General features: G+C 41.1%; 1 protein-coding gene across 1 annotated transcript in view; it reads left to right on the top strand.

The window, feature by feature from the left end:
- Window positions 1-19,141, top strand: part of LOC127644758 (glutamate receptor ionotropic, NMDA 3B-like) — a 58,187-nt gene that overhangs the window by 23,155 nt on the left and 15,891 nt on the right. The window contains exons 3-6 of the mRNA XM_052128126.1: window positions 8,684-9,776; window positions 11,071-11,216; window positions 14,424-14,539; window positions 16,165-16,316. Coding sequence (XP_051984086.1) covers window positions 8,684-9,776; window positions 11,071-11,216; window positions 14,424-14,539; window positions 16,165-16,316 — 1,507 coding nt within the window. The remainder of the gene's footprint in view (window positions 1-8,683; window positions 9,777-11,070; window positions 11,217-14,423; window positions 14,540-16,164; window positions 16,317-19,141) is intronic.

Raw genomic sequence — 19,141 nt, 5'->3', positions numbered from 1 at the left:
AAAGACGAACAGCGCTTTGCAAGACATGCAACGTTAAGATCGCGGACAGCCAGACGACAACCTCCAATTTCGTCCGCCATTTGAAGAGCCATTCTGCCCAGTAAGTGCTTGTCAATTTGTTAAATTTATCTGGTTAGTTGGTAGTTAGCTAATGTAATAATAGCAGGGTTCCCACGGGTCCTTGAAATCCTTGAAAGTTTGTGAATCTGAAAAATAAAATGCAAGGCCCTGGAAAGTTCTTGAAAATAAACATACATATACAGGTCCTTGAAAGTGCTTGAATTTATTTTGTGCAAGAAGTTTTCTGGAAAAAAAAAATCTGTCCATTAATTTTTTATTTCGCCAACACTTCGTGGCTTATGCTGCATACTAGCCTGCTTGATTTACGTTAGTTACGCGCATTTAAGTGTTTCCCGCGCGAGGTACTTTGTTTTGTACGTTGCCATGACGTTCACGCGCGCTGGTACCTCAACGTTTCCCACTCACAGACATTGCAAAAATAGGCTTATGGATATACTCTGAGTGTGTGTGTGTGTGTGTGTGTGTGTGGGAGTGTGAGAGCGCGAGAGTGAGTGTGTGTGTGTGTGTGTGTGTGTGTGTGAGAGTGAGTGTGTGGGTGTGGGAGTGAGAGAGTGTGTCAGAGAGTGAGTGTGTGTGTGTGTGTGTGTGTGTGTGTGTGTGTGTGTGTGTGTGTGTGAGCGCGAGCGCGAGAGTGAGTGAGTGAGTGTGGGTGTGGGAGAGAGAGTGTGTGTGAGTGGGTGTGTGAGAGAGAGAGAGTGTGTGAGAGAGGGTGAGAGAGAGAGAGAGAGAGTGTGTGAGAGAGAGAGAGAGTGTGAGAGAGAGTGTGTGTGTGTGAGAGAGAGAGGAGAAATGTAACAAAGTTTAATGTATGTAACTGTGTTTGAGAGAGAGAGAGGGAGGTGTTCAGAGAGGAGTCTGTTGGATGTTAAGCTGTTATATGTTTTATGGACTCAATGTTGAAAATTTAAAACATTTCAAACACTGTTGGCAGAAGTGAAAAATAAATAATTTTATGAAGTTACAATTTTGTTTGATTCCATGATGTATTTTACTGAACATGAGTATTGTAATTTACTGACAGTTACTTATATCTTGTCTTTTCACTTTATTATGATCAGATTCTGCAGGTAAAATTACAATAATAAGGTGACTTGACTTGGACTTGACTTGACATAGCCTGTGACTTGACTTGGACTTGACTTGCCCAAGAAAAAATTACTTGGGACTTACTTGAGACTTGAAGGTTAAGACTTGAGACTTACTTGAGACTTGCACATGTGTGACTTGGTCCCATCTCTGTCTGTTTCATATCTCAATTATTTCTCCTAGACAGCAATGACATTAAATGCAGAGCAAATTGAGAGAAAGAAAAAATGATACCATGAACGTGAATGATGACAACATTCTGCCACAAATGTACTTTTGCATTCTACAAAAGAAAAACTATTTATAAGGGCCTCCTGCTTACATTTTTTCTCCTAAGAAACAGACCTTACATGTGTATCCTCTAGATTGTCTCTAGTGTATCTATTTTTATTTCGCCTAAGGAATTTTAAGAGAAACGTTCAGACAAAGTTGAGGGTTAAATAAAGTTTACTGAGAACTCAATTTAATCTCCTGAGTTATGACAGAGCAACCAATAAAATTCTCCTCTGGGCAACACATGTCCTCTTTTTCACTCTCTGACTTCTAAAAAACAAGACAAGGAGTCTTTCTGTATTCAAGCTGCCTAGATCCTGCTCTGTCTTAAATGCCAGTGTCCAGTTCAATGTCAAGAGCTCACAGAGCCTCCTGTCCACTGCCTCTCAGATTGATGCATTGTTATCTTTGAGCCAGGAGAGAAGGCTCTGGGAGGGTTGTGACATTAGCTCTGTCCCAAAACTAGGGTGACCATACGTCCTCTTTTACGGACCTTAAAAAAACATCCGGCCGGGATTTCAAAATTTTCAAAAATGTCCGGGATTCAGCTTTAGTTACATTATGATGTGCATCTGGTCTAATACTTCATTGTGTGTGCGTGCATATTTGCATTGCTTTAACCTCTCTTTGTAAGTCCCACCTTCTCGCACACCAATTGGTCGATTTATAAGAGGCTTGCAGCAACTATTGGCCAAATTCCTGCTTGTCAATCTCTCTGCGAATGCGCGTAGCACTGTTGTGTTTGGCAATTCAACAGTTGCTTGACAGTAACAGCAAATGGCTGCTGAGTGGAAATAATGCCCAAATGAAAGAGCAAATTTACAGAATATTTGCACAAAAAATTTGCATGCTTTCATCCAGTTCGAGATCTATGGGAAGCAGAGTGTATGACAAGTAAAGCTGGCACTTATGTGTCATTTGCTAATAAAGGTGGTTTAGAAGTACCCATTAGCTCTGCGAAACATAAAGGTTCAGCAAAAGGTGAAAGTTCATCAGGTAAATTAACTAACAAATTTTTGTGACCAGATTGCTTCATTTTTCATGGCCATTTAAAATAATAGTAATAGTAAATGAAAGTACACTCATATACAAAATTAAACAAATAGTTTATTTTAGGACATGGATATTTAATGTTGGAAATTTTCATTTATTTATAGATATTTATGTTATGCTAATAGAGTGTCGTTTTCTCTGTATTAAAGTTTGCGTTCATAGTCACACTGTTTTGAACCCTATTATCCCACCCCACCCCAATTCCCCCCTCCTCTTTTTGGAAAACCATAATATGGTCACTCTACCAAAACATAGTAAGCTGCCTTGCTGTCTAGGCAGCATTCTAATGGAAATGGAACCTCATTAACTGATTTGGAACACTTTACTATGGGTCTGTTCCAAACCTAGTGAGCGTCCTCCGGAGGCAGCATTTTAAGACATCAAAGGTGTGCTCCTGATGTGAAGGCTGTTCCAAAAGTTAGGTATATTAATTATGCAGACTCCTAAGATATCTTGTTTTTGCCAAAATTTAAGGTAGCATCGTGTGTATCCTTCCCAGGTAAGCTATCACAGTATGTACCATGATGAGCTTGGCGGAAAAATAAATCCAAGATGCCGGACGAAGTAAGAGAAATTAAGATTATAAATATGCTTAAATTCCATTCAACACTGCAAAGTATCGATAAATAACAGTTTAATATTATGCAAAATTTGCATAAAATGTACCCAAAATGTGTGTGTGCTGCATGTATTTATACTCATTAGAAGATTGTGTCACCTGTATTGAAATCAGTTGTAAGTTGAGTGTTTTTTGTGCGCTGCACATGAGAAACGCTGTTTGAATGATTTGTAACGTTCCAACTCACTCTCTAATCGGGCATCATTTCATATTGCCATTGAAGACAGCTGCCTATGTAAGCTGGAGACAGCAAGGCAGCTCACTAAGTTTTGGAATTACCTGTAGAGCAGGCTGCAAATCACCATTCAAACAGTGCTTCATAACATGAAGCACAAAGGACACTCGACAATTGGTGTTAACATATTACTAAGCTAATGGAATGATAATTTACTAAGCGTACATGTACATGGCGTGCCCAAATATTAGGGAAAAGAAGTCTCCACCTTTTTCCTGACTTCTCCATGGGCGGCGCCATTACGGCAAGAGACTTCCTCTCGAATGCTTCACACTTCTGCTTAGTTGTTGTAATCATCTACACTAACATTACTGGTGATTGCGAACAGCAGAAGTTCTGGATGAATCTGTGCTGTTATAACAACTACAGGCAGCTTAAAAACTACTGTAAAATGAATGTCACAACAATAAGCCCCACAAAAGCTGCCAATGCTGAAACATTTTGAGTCAAACCAGATGTAATAAGTAGAGGTTGCATTAAACTAATTATCTGTCACTTGCCTATTTGTTTTGGTTTTTTTATCCCATTTTCTCCACAATTTGGAAAGCCCAGTTCTCACTATTTGCTAGGTCCTTATGGTGGAGCGGTTACTCACCTCAGTCTGGATGGTGGAGGACATGTTTCTGTTGCCTCCACTTCTGAGACAGTCAATCAGCACATCTGATCACGTGGCTCATTGTGCATGACACTGCGGAGACTCACAGCACATGGAGCCTCATGCTACTCTCCGCAATCCACGCACAAATTACCATGTGCCCAATCGAGAACCACTAATCGCAACCACAAAGAGACTTGACCCCATGTGACTCTACCCTCCCTAGCAATCGGGCCAATTTGTTTGCTTTGGAGACCTGGCTTGAGTCACTCAGCACACCCTGGATTCAAGCTTGTGACTCCAGGGGTGGTAGTCAGCATCAATACTCGCTGAGCTACCCAGGCCTCCACTTGCCTATTTTTTAAAACATTGTTAGACAATTCCAAATGACATCCAAGCTCCATTTAAACCAAACTCCTTGTTGTTGATTTTTATTAATCGTCTTTACGAGGTTCATATCTCATGTCGCGCTGTGATTGTATGTGAATGAGGTAGAGACAGAGTTTTTGTTGGCAGAGTGCGTGAGAAGCATACACATGTTAATGCAGAAGTAATGCCATAAATCAGAAGATTTTTAAATGGAACCTATGATGACCATAAGCCTCTTTCACAGAAATGCCCTCTTTTTCGAACCTTAATAAAGCATCTGGTCAGATTTCTAGATTCCCTAAATGTCCTGGATTTGGCTGTTTTCATATTTAAGTCCACAACAAGAAACACAATAAAACCTAGCGCATAATATTCATGGATTCTCTCTCTCTCTGCACGCTGTCTGTGTCTCTCTCTCTTTCACACACCCACACACACATACAGGGTGCGTGCAGTGAGTGCTAGAGTCCAGTAACTTATCATGTAAATGTGTGTGTGATTGTTATCAAAGCATAATGTGTAATTTTGCTGCCTGTGAAAAAGGTGGATAGCCCAAGTGCATTTATAATCGACATTTCTCTTGCTTTGTCCACCATCATGGATGGGATGTTGCTTTAGGATTTGCCCAAAAGATGGTACAAGATAGCATAATCAGGTTGTCTGCCTTCTCAAACAGTCTTCACATCTGCAGTGTTCCGATGATCCCTTAAAATGCTGCCTACATAGGCAGCTGAGCTCACTATATTATCACTAAACCGAGCCTATGTGTCTATTGGATCGGTTTTGTACACCCCGAGGGACCGTGTCTCACTAAACGCAATAACCTGAGAGAAATTAAAAGATATAGAACTAAAAAACGAATTGAAGAGACACTGCTGTGGAGAAGTTCACTCAGGTTGTGATCAAGTCCCTATCCACGATACTGAAAAACGTATCACCGAAGACAGGAGGAAACCTTACTATCTGCTCTCTTCCACAAATGAGATTTTCTGTGGTGTAATCTATAAAAGTAAAAGTATAAAACTACCTTCAGATGTAAGATTAAAGTGCTGTTGTTGTATAAGTCTTTGCTCAGATAAGTAAACTTTTTATGAAATGATAAAATATGAGACAGAGGAACCCTGAGATTTCCCACTGGACAGAATGCAGTGATGTAATCTTTAATATTACCCTCACAGTCTGAAATGCCCCTCGCTCCCATGTTAAGAAATGTTTTGCTCTGCAAAATGAGGGTATATCACAGGAGCACAGGTAATAGGACTGTGCATTGCATTCTCTGTTCAAATCTGAAAACACAAATCACCTCAAAACAATTATTGTTCCACAGAGCTGCTAATGCATTATCAGAGTTTAATAGTAATCACAACAATAGCATATTCAGGAAGAGAATCGGCTTTTGTAATGGTCAACATATTATCCTGATTTTTAACTTTTGCTCTCACACCAAACCAAGTGTTCTCAAGGGGTCATGCTTCAGGCCATCAGAAGAAATTAATGATCTGTGCAATCAATTTACCCCTTTTATTTTCTCTGTTCTGCTCTGTTTTAATGGAAGTGTGCAGTTATGGTCGCACAGAGTGCATATCCTTTATGGTCTCATTTAGCCACACATCACAAGCCTCTTACACTGGGGATTTTTCATCCTCCCTCTGTGTCCCAGACATTGCCCACTAGCCCTTTGACTGTTCTACATCCTCAGCTGATTTATTGATGAAAATCGATCATCTAACTAATTCATGGCATATATTCAGCCATAAAAGCAGTGTGGCTAGGCAAGAGCAAGGAATGACAATTAAGTGATCTATGCAGAGCAGCCCAAGAATATAATATCTAGAGCTACATGGAGGGTTATTTATCTATAAACGATGCTTTACTTTTTTTATTTGTTTTTTTACATTCCAATGATACTGTAGTTAACACAAGGTTGTGGTAGCCTAATAGTTAAAGACATTGGCTGTCAAATGTAAGATATTGCTTTCAGGAGAGGCTAAATATGTAATTATTCAGCCTCTGGATGGGTTTCTGTGTCATAATCCTACCCTTCCATCCTTGTGACTTTGAAGAAAATCTCTGAACTTTAAGATGAATCAAGACTCAAGAGTGATCTATATATCCTTCTGTTCACTGATTCCTTTTTCTAGCTGTGAGAAGAAAAAAACTATTGTGTCAGAAATTGAGGTAAAACATTTCCAGGTACCTGTGAAAATCAGGTGATGTTGATTAAGTAAGAAATAATTATTTACACCTTGGGTGTGCATATATTTTTCAATAATTCAGTGGTTAGGAGTCAATTACTCAGACTATATGACCATTTTAAGTCAAGTCAAGTCAAGTCAAGTCAATTTTATTTGTATAGCGCCTTTCACAACACGCATCGTTTCAAAGCAGCTTTACAGAATATCAGCATTAACAGACGATAAAACTGTAATGTCTATAAATTCGATTAATCATCATTGTGTAATTTAGATAAAATACGATTTTTAATAGTGTTTAAAAATAATTAAATGATAATTGTATTAATAACCCCAGTGAGCAAGCTGTAGGCGACTTTAAGGGCCTCTGTGAAATTAAGTGATGGTCCTGACTGCATGTGGGTGATTCTCAGATTGCAGGGATATTTCTGTCCCTGGGATGTACACTACCGGTCAAAAGTTTTGAAACACTTACTCATTCTTTATTATATATATATATATATATATATATATAAATATATATATATAAATTTTCTTTTTTTTCTTCACATTTTAGAATAATAGGAAAGTCATCAAAACTATGGAATAACATAAATGGAAATATGGGAATTATTTTGTGACTAAACAAAATCCAAAATAAATCAAAACTGTGCTATATTATAGCATCTTCAAAGTAGTCACCCTATGCCCATTCACACACACATTCACACACCAATGACAACAATTATTTTATTACATTTTAGTTTTATAATGAAATCATTTAATATGGTGGCACAATTGTATTTTGTCTACAAAACTATTTTCTAGGAAAAAATTCTAGGAAAAGTGTATTTCTAGGAAAAACTAATTTCACACAACTATTTTAAATGTCCGTAGTCAGTTTGCAAAAAGACAGATCTAGACTTTTTTATTGTGTCTCAAGATAAATATTTTAGTATATTATTTGTGTTTGATGGTAGAAAATGCATGTTTTGGTGCTGTCCCCAACCCTGTTTCAAATATAATGCCATATTTAAATGAAAGATTTCCTACAAAAGTTTGCCAATTTTAGTGTATTTGTTTATAAACATTGCTTAAGCTAGTATATTATTATCACATTTTAAGTATATATCTGGATTTTGTTCTTTATTTCCTTTCATCCTGCCCCTTAATGTATCCATCATTACCAACTGCCACTGTTACTAGTTCAAAAGAATTCAAAAATAAAGTTGTCAGGAGATATACTACTGAAATGTGGTCAATAAAACTGGAACTACTTCATAGCCATACAATTATAAACAATTAATCAACACCCTTAGTGTGTGTGTTATCCAATTACACTCAAAAATATTTTTATTTAAATGAAAAGTGTTTAATTAATGAATTAACAACACATGTTTAAAATATATGAATCAGATTTAGTTTAAAGGTACATATATATCATAAAATTGATTAAATACTTAATTTCCTTTGATAGCATATCTCCTCTTTGACTATTAAGTACAATATACAGTTTCATTTTTTAGATATTAAATAGACCATATTAATTAAACGTTATATAATTTATGACCACAAATAGCATAAATGTTCATGTTTAGTTTTAAGGATTGAAATGCTTAATTCATAATATGTACAATATTTAAATACTATGCCGTTCAGTTTTATGGAAATGTATTATACAACAAACTGTGTAAAGCTTTAAATTAGATTGAAATTGTTTTCCTCTGTACAATTAAAAGTTCAATAATACCTTGCCATAGAAATTGCTAAGCAGTGCTTTTTATTTTCATTGCATGCTACATTTGTTATTATTCTTTCTATTTCATAGTAAAATGTATTCTCTTAACTGAATCTATTATACTACTGTAAATATTATGAATTAAGCATTGTGTATTTCATTAAATACTTGACATTTATGCTTAAATTATAACAATGGAGGTATTTTTAAAGATTACTCAATTCAGTTTTTTGGGAAATATGTCAAAATTGAAATGCATAAATGTTAAAAATAGACTGAAATAGTTTTTGAGTGAACGCAGGACATTTATACCTTACACTAGTTTAAAAGGCTCACCTCCTCTTGGTCCTGTAGGATTCAGTTCCCTTGAGATTCAGGCACTTCTATCATCTCATCACTGTCTATGCTTTTGCTGAAAGCATATTAAATCTCCCCACAATGCTCTTGTCCCTGCTCTGCACAGGTTTTTGTCAAACACTTCATTCACAGGGTTGTCAGGCCCAGTGCTAGTACATCGCTCCCTCTCCAGGGTCCTTACCTCCCAACGTTTCCACATCTGGAGTCTACAGCGGGACCCTCTAGGCCAGCCCAGTTGGGTGACCGTGGCAAGCTGGCAGTCGGGCCAGCTGGAAGTGGAGGAACAGGGCCTGTGGCCAGGCATGACCAAGCACCACTGGGAGGAGGGCCCAGGGATCCGGCCAAGTGGCCGCTGGCAAGCAGGGCTTCCAGTGGCAGGCAGCAGATTGCGGGTGGTGACTTTGGTCGAGCACCCGTTTGTGTTCACACGGGAGGTGGATGATGAAGGCCAGTGTCCGGCAGGTCAGATGTGCCTTGACCCCCAAACCAACAGCTCTGAAGTCCTCAACCAGCTGTTCAGAGAGCTGGAACAAACCAACAGCAGCTCACTGCCAACGGACATCCGTAAATGCTGCTATGGATATTGCATTGACCTGCTGGAGAAGTTAGCAGAGGACATGAACTTTGAGTTTGATCTGTACATCGTGGGTGATGGGAAGTATGGGGCCTGGAAAGGTGGTAGATGGACTGGGCTGGTGGGTGACCTTCTCAGTGGTATGGCTGATATGGCCGTCACCAGCTTTAGCATCAATTCAGCTCGTAGTAGAGTGATAGACTTCACAAGCCCCTTCTTCTCCACCAGTCTGGGGATCCTGGTGCGCAGCAAGGACACAGCTGCACCCATCGGGGCATTCATGTGGCCCCTCCACTGGTCCATGTGGGTGGGCATCTTTGTGGCATTGCATATCACAGCGCTTTTCATTACCCTGTACGAGTGGAATAGTCCATTTGGCATGACGCCGCACGGACGCAACCGCATCAGGGTCTTCTCATATTCATCTGCTCTGAACCTCTGCTACGCAATTCTGTTTGGCCGGACAGTCGCAAGTAAAATTCCAAAGTGCTGGACAGGCCGGTTTCTCATGAACCTTTGGGCCATTTTTTGCCTCTTGGTGTTGTCCAGTTACACAGCCAACCTAGCAGCTGTCATGGTGGGGGAGAAGACGTTTGAAGAGGTGTCAGGGATTCACGATGTCAAGGTAGAACTCTGCATTTTCAAGTAAATGACTCTAGGGGTCTTGTTTTCCTTAAGAAAACAAGTGTAAAATGATTAGACTTGTTTTTAGAGCATACAGTATATGTTGAATTAAGTTTATTTTTCTTAGCTCATTCGCCAATTTTTTCTTGTTTTAATCATAACCTTCACAAACTTTTGTCAGATTTAAGCTCAAAACAGGAGAAAAAATTGAGCAGAAATACAGGAAATGTATCATAATTCAACATCTAAATATCATATGCAGTTTTGCTACTCAAGTTAATCTAACTTGTTTTAATGATTTTAGATAATTTACTGAAAAAAATACAGAAATATCGATATAATTTTGTAAAGATATAAAAAAAAAAACTTAAAAATAAAAATGACTTGAAAAGCAAAATGACAATACCAATAGGGTAAGAAGAAAAAAAAACTATTTTCTTTTTATAAGCAGAAATATTTCTACATATTATTAGTAAAAAAAAAAAAAAAAAAAGGCAAAATATCTTATGCCATTTTCACTCACAAGTAAATTGATCTTATTATAAGAATGTTTATATTGATATATCTTTACTGGAAAACAAGACAATAATGCTCAGTAAGAAAGTAATTTTTTATAGTGTTGACAGGTAGAAATGTGTGAATTGGTACAAATGTTTTTGTTTTGTTTGTATAACAGTAATGTCAAATGCCACGTCACCACATGGTAGGGAGGGCACAGTAAGCATTTACTTGAAATTTATACCAAAAATGAGGAAGAGCTAATATGAATAATATCAAATAGTAATATTAGATAACACCTTCATCAACCACACATTCAAATCTCATAGGCTTTATAGTCGCCAAAAAGGTATCAAACGTAAAGCTAAATATGAAACAAATGTGTGATAAAGTGGTTTGCTTCCGAATCTAATCGAAAAGAGAGGAGTCCAATTTATTTTGCTTGGATTTAAAAATAATAGCAAGCAGATAAAATATTTTTTTAATAATTGGTTATTTATTGATAAAGTTGTTTTAATAACTGTTCAAGTAAAAAAGTAAAGTTATAAGTTATATTATAATAATATAATGATATTCATTATTATTTCATTACATTTTTATGCGTCGTGCGTGCGTGCGTGCGTGCGTGCGTGCGTGCGTGTGTGTGTGTTTGTGTGTGTGTTGTTATCGACTAATACAATATAATGTTTTCTTTATCACCTACCTTATGATGTGCTTTACTATGTCTAAGTGTTTATCGGAGTCTTTTCAGAAACTGTTTTTACACAATCAATCCCTGTTTCATTTATCTTTTCAAGCTCCATCACCCATCTCTGGGGTTTCGCTTCGGCACAGTTCGAGAGAGCAGTGCTGAGGACTACGTGAAGAAGAGCTTCCCTGAGATGCACGAGTACATAAGGCGCTTCAACAAGCCCACCACTCCAGATGGAGTTTCTACACTCAAGTAAGTTAAATCCAGGAGAGAGTCCGAAGAGATAACAAGCACTTGAGCGTACAGATGTTGGAAAGTCCAGATAACAACAGAAAATTAGGGAATATGAGGTAGATCTAATGAAATTATCAAACTGAATTTCTAAGCGGCCCGTGAATACTTGCAATGCAGAGTATTTGTGGTATTTAAAAGGCTATTATCTTAAAACAACACACTGAAATATTTTGTAACATGATGAAATCAAATGGTATTGGGCACAGGCCCCAGCTCACAGAAAATAAATAAGAGTTTTATTGGAACTAGGCATCTTGAAAAGAGCTAAATTGGAATAGTGCTAGTAATTGCACAGTGCTGCAGGAGATATACACAGGCTGGCAAAACCAAAGAGCCCAAAGGCATAATTTTTTTATCTTTATCATATTAAAGGGGGTAACAAAAACCCAATTAGATGGTAACATGTCAGTTTTGTATGGCCCTTTTTGAATCTCTTTTTTATTATATTTCATTCATCTTCTGCTTTCCATGGGCAGTAATGGACCTTCCTCAGGGTAGCATCATTTTTAAGACGTGAATAAAAACGAGGCTGTGGGGGATAGACTTATGGTCTCCTCAATGGGTTGTTTTGTTGATAAATTGGTGTAGATTATTCAGCTGATAAAATATTGAAAGTATATCTTTCCAAAAAAATGTTCAGTAGACAAAAATAATTAAATAAATAATACAACTTGAGAAAATTAGATGTATTCTAGGACCTTTATAAAGCTTTGTACAGTGTATGCATTGTACAGACTGTACCTCTATCCCTCGCAGCCTTGTTTTCATTCATCAATTAGCTGTCTATAGCACAACATTAATTGCAGGCAATTATTTGTGAATAAGATGAAATATAATATTAAGCCAAATTTATATAGAAATGTGGCGTGTTTGCACTGAAAAGAAAGACAATGACTTAATTTAAAGGAATAATTCACCCATAAATTATAATTGTCTAATCATTTACTCACCCATATGTCCTCCCTCATATGACACCCACATCATTTAAGTGGTTTATTCCATGATTGCTTTGGGTATGAAACAGACCAAAATGTATTATTATTCAGCTTAAATTTTGATATCCTGTCCGATAAGAACACTGTGCAGTAGACATGAGGCTGAGTAAATAATTAGAGAGTTATAAATTGTGTAAACTTTACCTTTAAATATTCAGGGAGTAGCACTATTTCAGCCAATTGTTTGTCTGTATTTAAACTTTACATTGAGGGGAAATACCTGAACCCTTCACAAGTGCCGCAACTGTTAGCGTTACTTTTACTGTAGTGAATTAGTTCCTGTATCTCAGAATCTTTGATCCAGTAAGGAGGGGGTCACAAATACAAGGGCAACATATCAGTCCTCAGAACCTCATGAGCTGTTGACTTTGCTGTGCAGTCTTTGTCCTTGTGCGCAGTTAAAATCATTCTTCATTCAAGAGGAATTATGCGTCTCAAATAGCTCCCTTTTTTTTACACAAAGTGCATGGGAAGAGTCGACAGCTACAAGTGTCTACTCTCCAGTCCTCTGTTTTCTCTGTTTACATTCATCCCTGAAAGAACAGGGACTGCTGCAGACTCCAAGCTTAGAAGTAAGCAGAGGCAGTCATTCTCAAGTCAAATCCTCTAAACTTGCTGAATGAAGCCAAAGGATCTCTTCAGAGACGACAGATAGCTCCTCAGCAAGCACACACTTATATGCTAACAAACACACGCAAAGATACAGAGTCAAGCTCCAGTATTTTTCTTTGTAGTGCCTTTCATGACTAAAGCCACTTTTTCTCCCATGTCAAATTCCCCCCGCTCGACTCACAAGAGACACCTTACATAGTCAGCATTTGTACAGTGGAGATCGTAGCTATAGTCCTTGGGGGCAGGCTTTTTTCGACCAGCATCCGGACAGATTTTATGTTAAAAAAACATAGCGTTGCAGTCCTAGTTTCATCCTTAAACATTTTCCTGAACTCTGCACTTTATCGTTTTTCTGTGTCACTTGAGGAAAGATGAGGTCAGTTGATGAGAATGCATTGCCACTAAAGGAAAAGTTCACCCTAAAATTAATTAAGTCATTAATTTGCTTACCCTCTTCTGAAGTCTTCCAAAAGCATAATAGGTTTTGATGAAAAACAACCTGTGGGGAGCAGGGTGGAGCCGAGCGACATCTGGGCAAAATGAGGCTGGGAAGATTAGTGGCAAATGACTTTCACCTGCGTGCCACACCGGCCTCGCTCTGCCCAGACGCTGCTCGGCTCCGCCCTGCTCACCACACAAACCAAAATGTAAGTTCTTGCGACAACACACAAACCTATGTGAACAAGTTTCTCTAAGAGCAAAATGTGCTGAAATAGTGCTACTTTGTGAGTATTTAACATTAAAGCCCAGCTCACACAACGCTTTGCGGAAGTGAAATTATTTCAGACATCGCAACAGACCAGTGCATTATGTAACACGCAAGGGTTACTGGTTTTAATAAATAATCAATTACAAATAACAAATTATAATATATTAAACATTTTAGAATATACAGTGTACTGAGTTTCCAGCAACAATAAAAACACAGCTTTGAAATATGTATTCTTTGAACGGAGCCAAGAGGTGAGTGAGACGTTTCGATCTTCTATTGGTCAGAAATCATCTAGTCATCCAGATTTGCAGTTCAGAGATAACCAAACATAAACTCTGCAGCGCAGTGCAAAACTTCTTCACATGAGATTGTGTTTCTGGTCTCTCGCATTCTGATGCGTTTGAATGGGAGTAAATGGAGCTTGAAACAATCCCTTAAGTCATTCTTTGACTCTTAGATTCTAACACTCAGAACTGACCTACAAGTTTTTTGGAATTGCATGCTGCAATAAATTTTGGCCACATTTGCGGCATTATCTGATTTGCATTAATGCTTAAGTAAATCGGTGCTAAAACAACACAGACAGTGCATGCAAATAAACCACGCAATCAGCGGCCCCATTTCATTCTTAGTGAATTTCCCTCAGATTTGGCAATTATTATTATACTTTTTATTATTATTCTTTTCTGGGTGTTATAATTCATGCTGAGGTTTTGATTTGCTTTAATCAGCATTGTTATTACTTTCTATTGTGCTGTTTTTCAATCAACTGTCAATCAACCAGCACCCAATTTCAAGATAATTGTAATTAGCCTAAGTCTGATTATCTTCTCCTGTGTGTTGAAGGACAGATCCCCCTCAGCTAGACGCTTTCATCATGGACAAGGCTCTGCTGGACTATGAGGTGTCCATAGATACAGACTGCAAACTCCTTACTATAGGAAAACCATTTGCTATTGAAGGTAACAACCCCTGTCCATATTGCTTTCAATAATCATTTTGTCACAATTAGGATTGTGATCTGGGCACCTTTGGTCATGTAACATTGAGTTACATTAGCTTACAAAAGCCTATAAAGTCCTTCTTTGAAAGGCCACAAAGTTGTGCTAATTATTCTACATATAAAGAATTAGAATTGCACCCCACATTAAGCCTCATCAATGAATTTACCTCAATGCTGTAGTAATTACCCCCAACTTAAACAAAGCCATGTTTGACATGTGTAATTTCATAAGCGAAAGCTGTTACAGTGTAGATGGGTTTCATGGCAGTTACCCAGCCATGTCCACACCTCTCATCCGGATGTTATATCCTGCTGTGTGCATGGGAATTTTCCCTTCTGTCTGCCAAACCTTTCCTCATTTTTATTTATTTAAAAAAAAAAGAATTCTGAGACAGCTTTTTATTAGATGGCTGATCAAGACTGAGCCATCACGTTAACGTCTGCTGGCCCAAAAATGGACAGTTCCTTCAGGTGCTGCAAGCCCTGTGGGTACTCATGGTGTGCAGATGTACAGCTGGAGCCAGGCATCAGTTCATTTCACAAGCTTTAAAAGCAAATTTGATTTCTCTCACCAATATTATCAGCTGTATATTGGGCCATCCCACCCGAAAGGTAAAATTAGCTGCCGTGTTGTAAATTTGATAACTTCTAACATGTTCAGTCCACAAAAACTTGGATAAGTGAGTTATATCAAGTTCAATCCAGGTTAGTTATTGTAACACATCATTTTAAACTAAACATCTCCTGCTCTTCACTAGACGACTGTCATAAGAGCTTTCATTCTCCAGGACTGTGATCCAAAATTTCTGACACTGTCAGAACTTCGTAGGCTAAAATTCATCGTAAAGGCAATCAATTGGCTGGCAGTGAGCATATCAAACTCAACGATCAAAGACTGCAGATTTCGATCTAGGACTAAATAAATATTTCACGATTCACGAAAATTTTCTTAGAAGGCAAAATCATGGCCAATATCACACAGAGTGCACAAGGCTTTCGTTTTATGACTGCCTAGATCTATTTCATCAAGCATATTCCACTAACCAGGCAGTGGCCCCAGAGTTTAAAAGCACACATTTGTTAGTTGTAGAGAGCTGTGTAAAACACATTGGCAAAAACTCAGTATGAGAATAAAGAAGTTTATTAGGATGCAAGGGGTGTTGTGCCGTGTGCTGAAAGAAGGGGAGGGATTGCTTGCCAAGAGTGATGTGTGGGTTTGTTGTGAGGCAAGGGCTTTGATGAAATTTGTGGATGTCAAAGTTGTGCTCATATCTCTCAAGCTGCCTGGCTGTAGAGACAGCACTATGACATACATGCTGTCTACAGTGCATTGGCACAGAGTGTCAAAGATTCATGCTTGTTCATACCAAGGTTCTTTGACATAGCAATAATAGTGGTATCACTGCGATCAACACAAACACAAAAATGTGGATGCACACTTTAACAAAACTCTACAGTATACTTTTGGCCTCACAAGCTTTTTGTGTATCCCTTTGTATACCAATCGGGGCCTGCCAAGATTTGGGGTTGTTGTTTTTATATTCTCCTCCACTGACTGACCTCTGGATCTCCTTTTGCTTTCAGGTTATGGGATTGGGCTGCCCCAGAACTCTCCTCTTACCCGAAACCTTTCTGAATATGTCAGCCGCTACAAGTCTGATGGCTACATGGACTTGCTGCATGACAAGTGGTATAAAGTGGTTCCCTGTGGAAAGAGGGTCTTTGCTGTGACAGAGGTAAACCATCTAAAGAAATAGTTTTACATGAGTAGCATGAGTATGTAGCAGTCGTGGCTGGCGCTTTTCAAGAGGGGGTAATTACAAATGTAATTTATCAATGGCAAAACACAGATTGTTCTCAGATCTACTTTTTTATTATTGTTTTGGTGTCTGCAATGTTGCTCTTAAAAGCTGCTTCTCAAACTACTACTCTCACCTGCAAAGCAAAAGCAGTAACTGCACATTTTGTTAAAACCCAGTAATGACTGAATTCCGGTGTCTTTAACTATGATCTGTCCTATGACAGATCGGTTTGGTTCAGTGATTTTTATAAATAATATTCAGCTGACAATTTTTCTCAATTTCATTGTTGTAGTAGTTACTGCATTGAGGCTTTGTAGGGCAGTAATACAAAAAGAGTGGAATTAACAAAATAGTCTAGCCGGTTTTAATAGCCCTTTTTCTTGATTATTGTGGCACAAAATTACTGTATTTGCTGCAGCTTTTTTTTTTTTTTTTTTTTTGCAACAACAGGGTTTAAATAGACAGACACGAAGATGACAAAATAACAAACAGGTGCGGACAATAACACAGTGCAGGCAGTGATGAGGGCCGGGAAACATGGGAAGTGTAGTTTTACAAGGACAGTGAAACATGGGGTGGACAACAAGGAAAAGTGACATGGAACGTGATCAGTGGTGAGTGAAATGGAAAACACGGGGCAGACAACAAGGGATCGTTACATAATCCCCCCTCAAAAGGACCGGATTCCAGACGGTCCTAGAAAACACAAAATAGCCAAAACAAACAAATGTTCAAGGAGAGAGGGGCTAGAATAGGGGGAGAACAGACAGACCAAAGGGGGCACAAGAGACACAGAGATAGACCAAGGAGGCACAAGGGGCAATTAGGCAGTCCACGGAGGCACAAGGGACGGATAGGAAGACCAGGGAGGCCAAGAGGGCCGACAGGCAGTCCATGGGGGTGTGAGACAGGCAAGCCTGGGGTGGCCTGGGGGGCATCCACCGGGTAGGGACAGGTTTAGGAGGCCAGGGAGGTATCAACCGGGCAGGGACAGGTTTAGGTGGTCTGGGAGGCGTCGACCGGCAGGGACAGGTTTAGGTGGTCTGGGAGGCGGCCACAATATGGGGACAGGTTTGGGTGGCCAAGGAGGTGGCCACAAGGCAAGGACCGGTTCAGGAGGTCTGGGAAGTGGCCACAGGACAGGGACAGGTTTAGGTGGCCTAGGAGATGGCCATAGGGCAACGGCCGGTTCAGGGGGCCTGGGAGGAGGAGTGGCCACTGGGGGAGCTGGCAGAGCCAAGGAGGACTTCTGAGGCAGAGCAGTCGAAGACTTGGGTGGCGGTGCCGAAGGAGGCGTAGGCAAGGCCGCAGGAGACCCTGGGGGCGGAGCAGAGACAGGCAGAGCCGTGGGAGACACTGAGGGCAGAGCAGAGGCAGGCTGAGCCGTGGCGGGCTCTGGAGACGGGGACGAAGGTGGCTCAAGAGACGGATCCATGGTAGGCAGAGCCAAGGAGGACTTCGGAGGCGGAGCCGAGGGAGGCTCGGGAGGCGGAGCCGAGGGAGCCACTGGAGGCGGAGGCGAGTGAGGCTCAGGAGGTGGAGCTGAAGGAGGCTCTGGAGGCGGAGCCGAGGGAAGTTCAGGAGGTGGAGCCAAAGGAGGCGAGGGCGTAGAAGGCTCTAAAGGCGGAGCCGAGGGAGGTTTCGGAGGCGGAGCCGGGAGAGGCTCGGGAGGCTCCGGAGGCGGAGCCGTGGTTGGTGGAACCATAGAAGGCTCTGTAGGCAGGGCCAAGGGACGCTCCGGGGGTGGAGCCGTGGGAGGCTCAGGAGGCGGAGCTGAGGGAGGCTCAGGAGGCGGGGCCGAGGGAGGCTCCGGAGACAGAGCTGTGGGAGGCTCAGGAGGCGGAGCCGAGGAAGGCTCAGGAGGGGGAGCCGAGGAAGGCTCGGGAGGCTCAGGAGGCCGAGCCGTAGGAGGCTCGGGAGGCTCAGGATGCTCGGGAGGCGGAGCACTAGGAGGCTCGGGAGGCGGAGCTGTGGGAGGCTCAGGATGCTCGGGAGGCGGAGCCCTAGGAGACTCGGGAGGCGGAGCCGTAGGAGGCTCGGGGGGGAGCCCTGGGTGGCTCGAGAGACTTGAGAGGCGGAGCCCTGGGAGGCTCGGGATGAGGAGCCCTGGAAGACTCGAGAGACTTGAGAGGCGGAGCCCTGGGAGGCCCGAGAGGAGCCCTGGGAGGCTCGAGAGACTTGAAAGGCGGAGCCCTGGGAGGCTCGGGAGGCGGAGCCCAGGAAAGCTTGGGAGGCTCAAGAGGTGGAGCCTTGGATGGCTCGAGGGGCACTGGCTCTTGGACGGTCATGGCTAATGGCGCTGGCTCTTGGACGGTCATGGCTACTGGCGCTGGCTCTGGGACGGTCATGGCTACTGGCGCTGGCTCTGGGACGGTCGAGGCTACAGGCGCTGGCTCTGGGACGGTCGAGGCTACAGGCGCTGGCTCAGGGACGGTTGAGGCCTCAGGCGCTGGCTCAGGGACGGTCGAGGCTACAGGCGCTGGCTCTCTGACATTTGAGGCTTCTGGCACTGGCTCACTGACATGTGAGGCTTCTGGCCGTTTAGCCGTGGTATGCATGAGCTTGGGTCCGCTGGACAGTGAGGGCCGAGCTACGGGGGGTTCTGTGGACGGAGCTGCGGGAGGCAGAGGTCGGAGAGCAGAGGACTTTCCCCTTCTCCTCTTCCTCCGGGCGGGTGAGACTGGCGATGCTGGAACACCGTGCGTGGTTGGCATGGTGTCAGGCTCGCTGACCGTGGTCGGCGTGGCGTCAGGCTCGCT

The sequence above is a fragment of the Xyrauchen texanus genome, chromosome 6 (assembly GCF_025860055.1).
Source record: "Xyrauchen texanus isolate HMW12.3.18 chromosome 6, RBS_HiC_50CHRs, whole genome shotgun sequence".
NCBI lineage: Eukaryota > Metazoa > Chordata > Actinopteri > Cypriniformes > Catostomidae > Xyrauchen > Xyrauchen texanus.
This window is presented reverse-complemented; position numbering and strand designations above follow the sequence as displayed.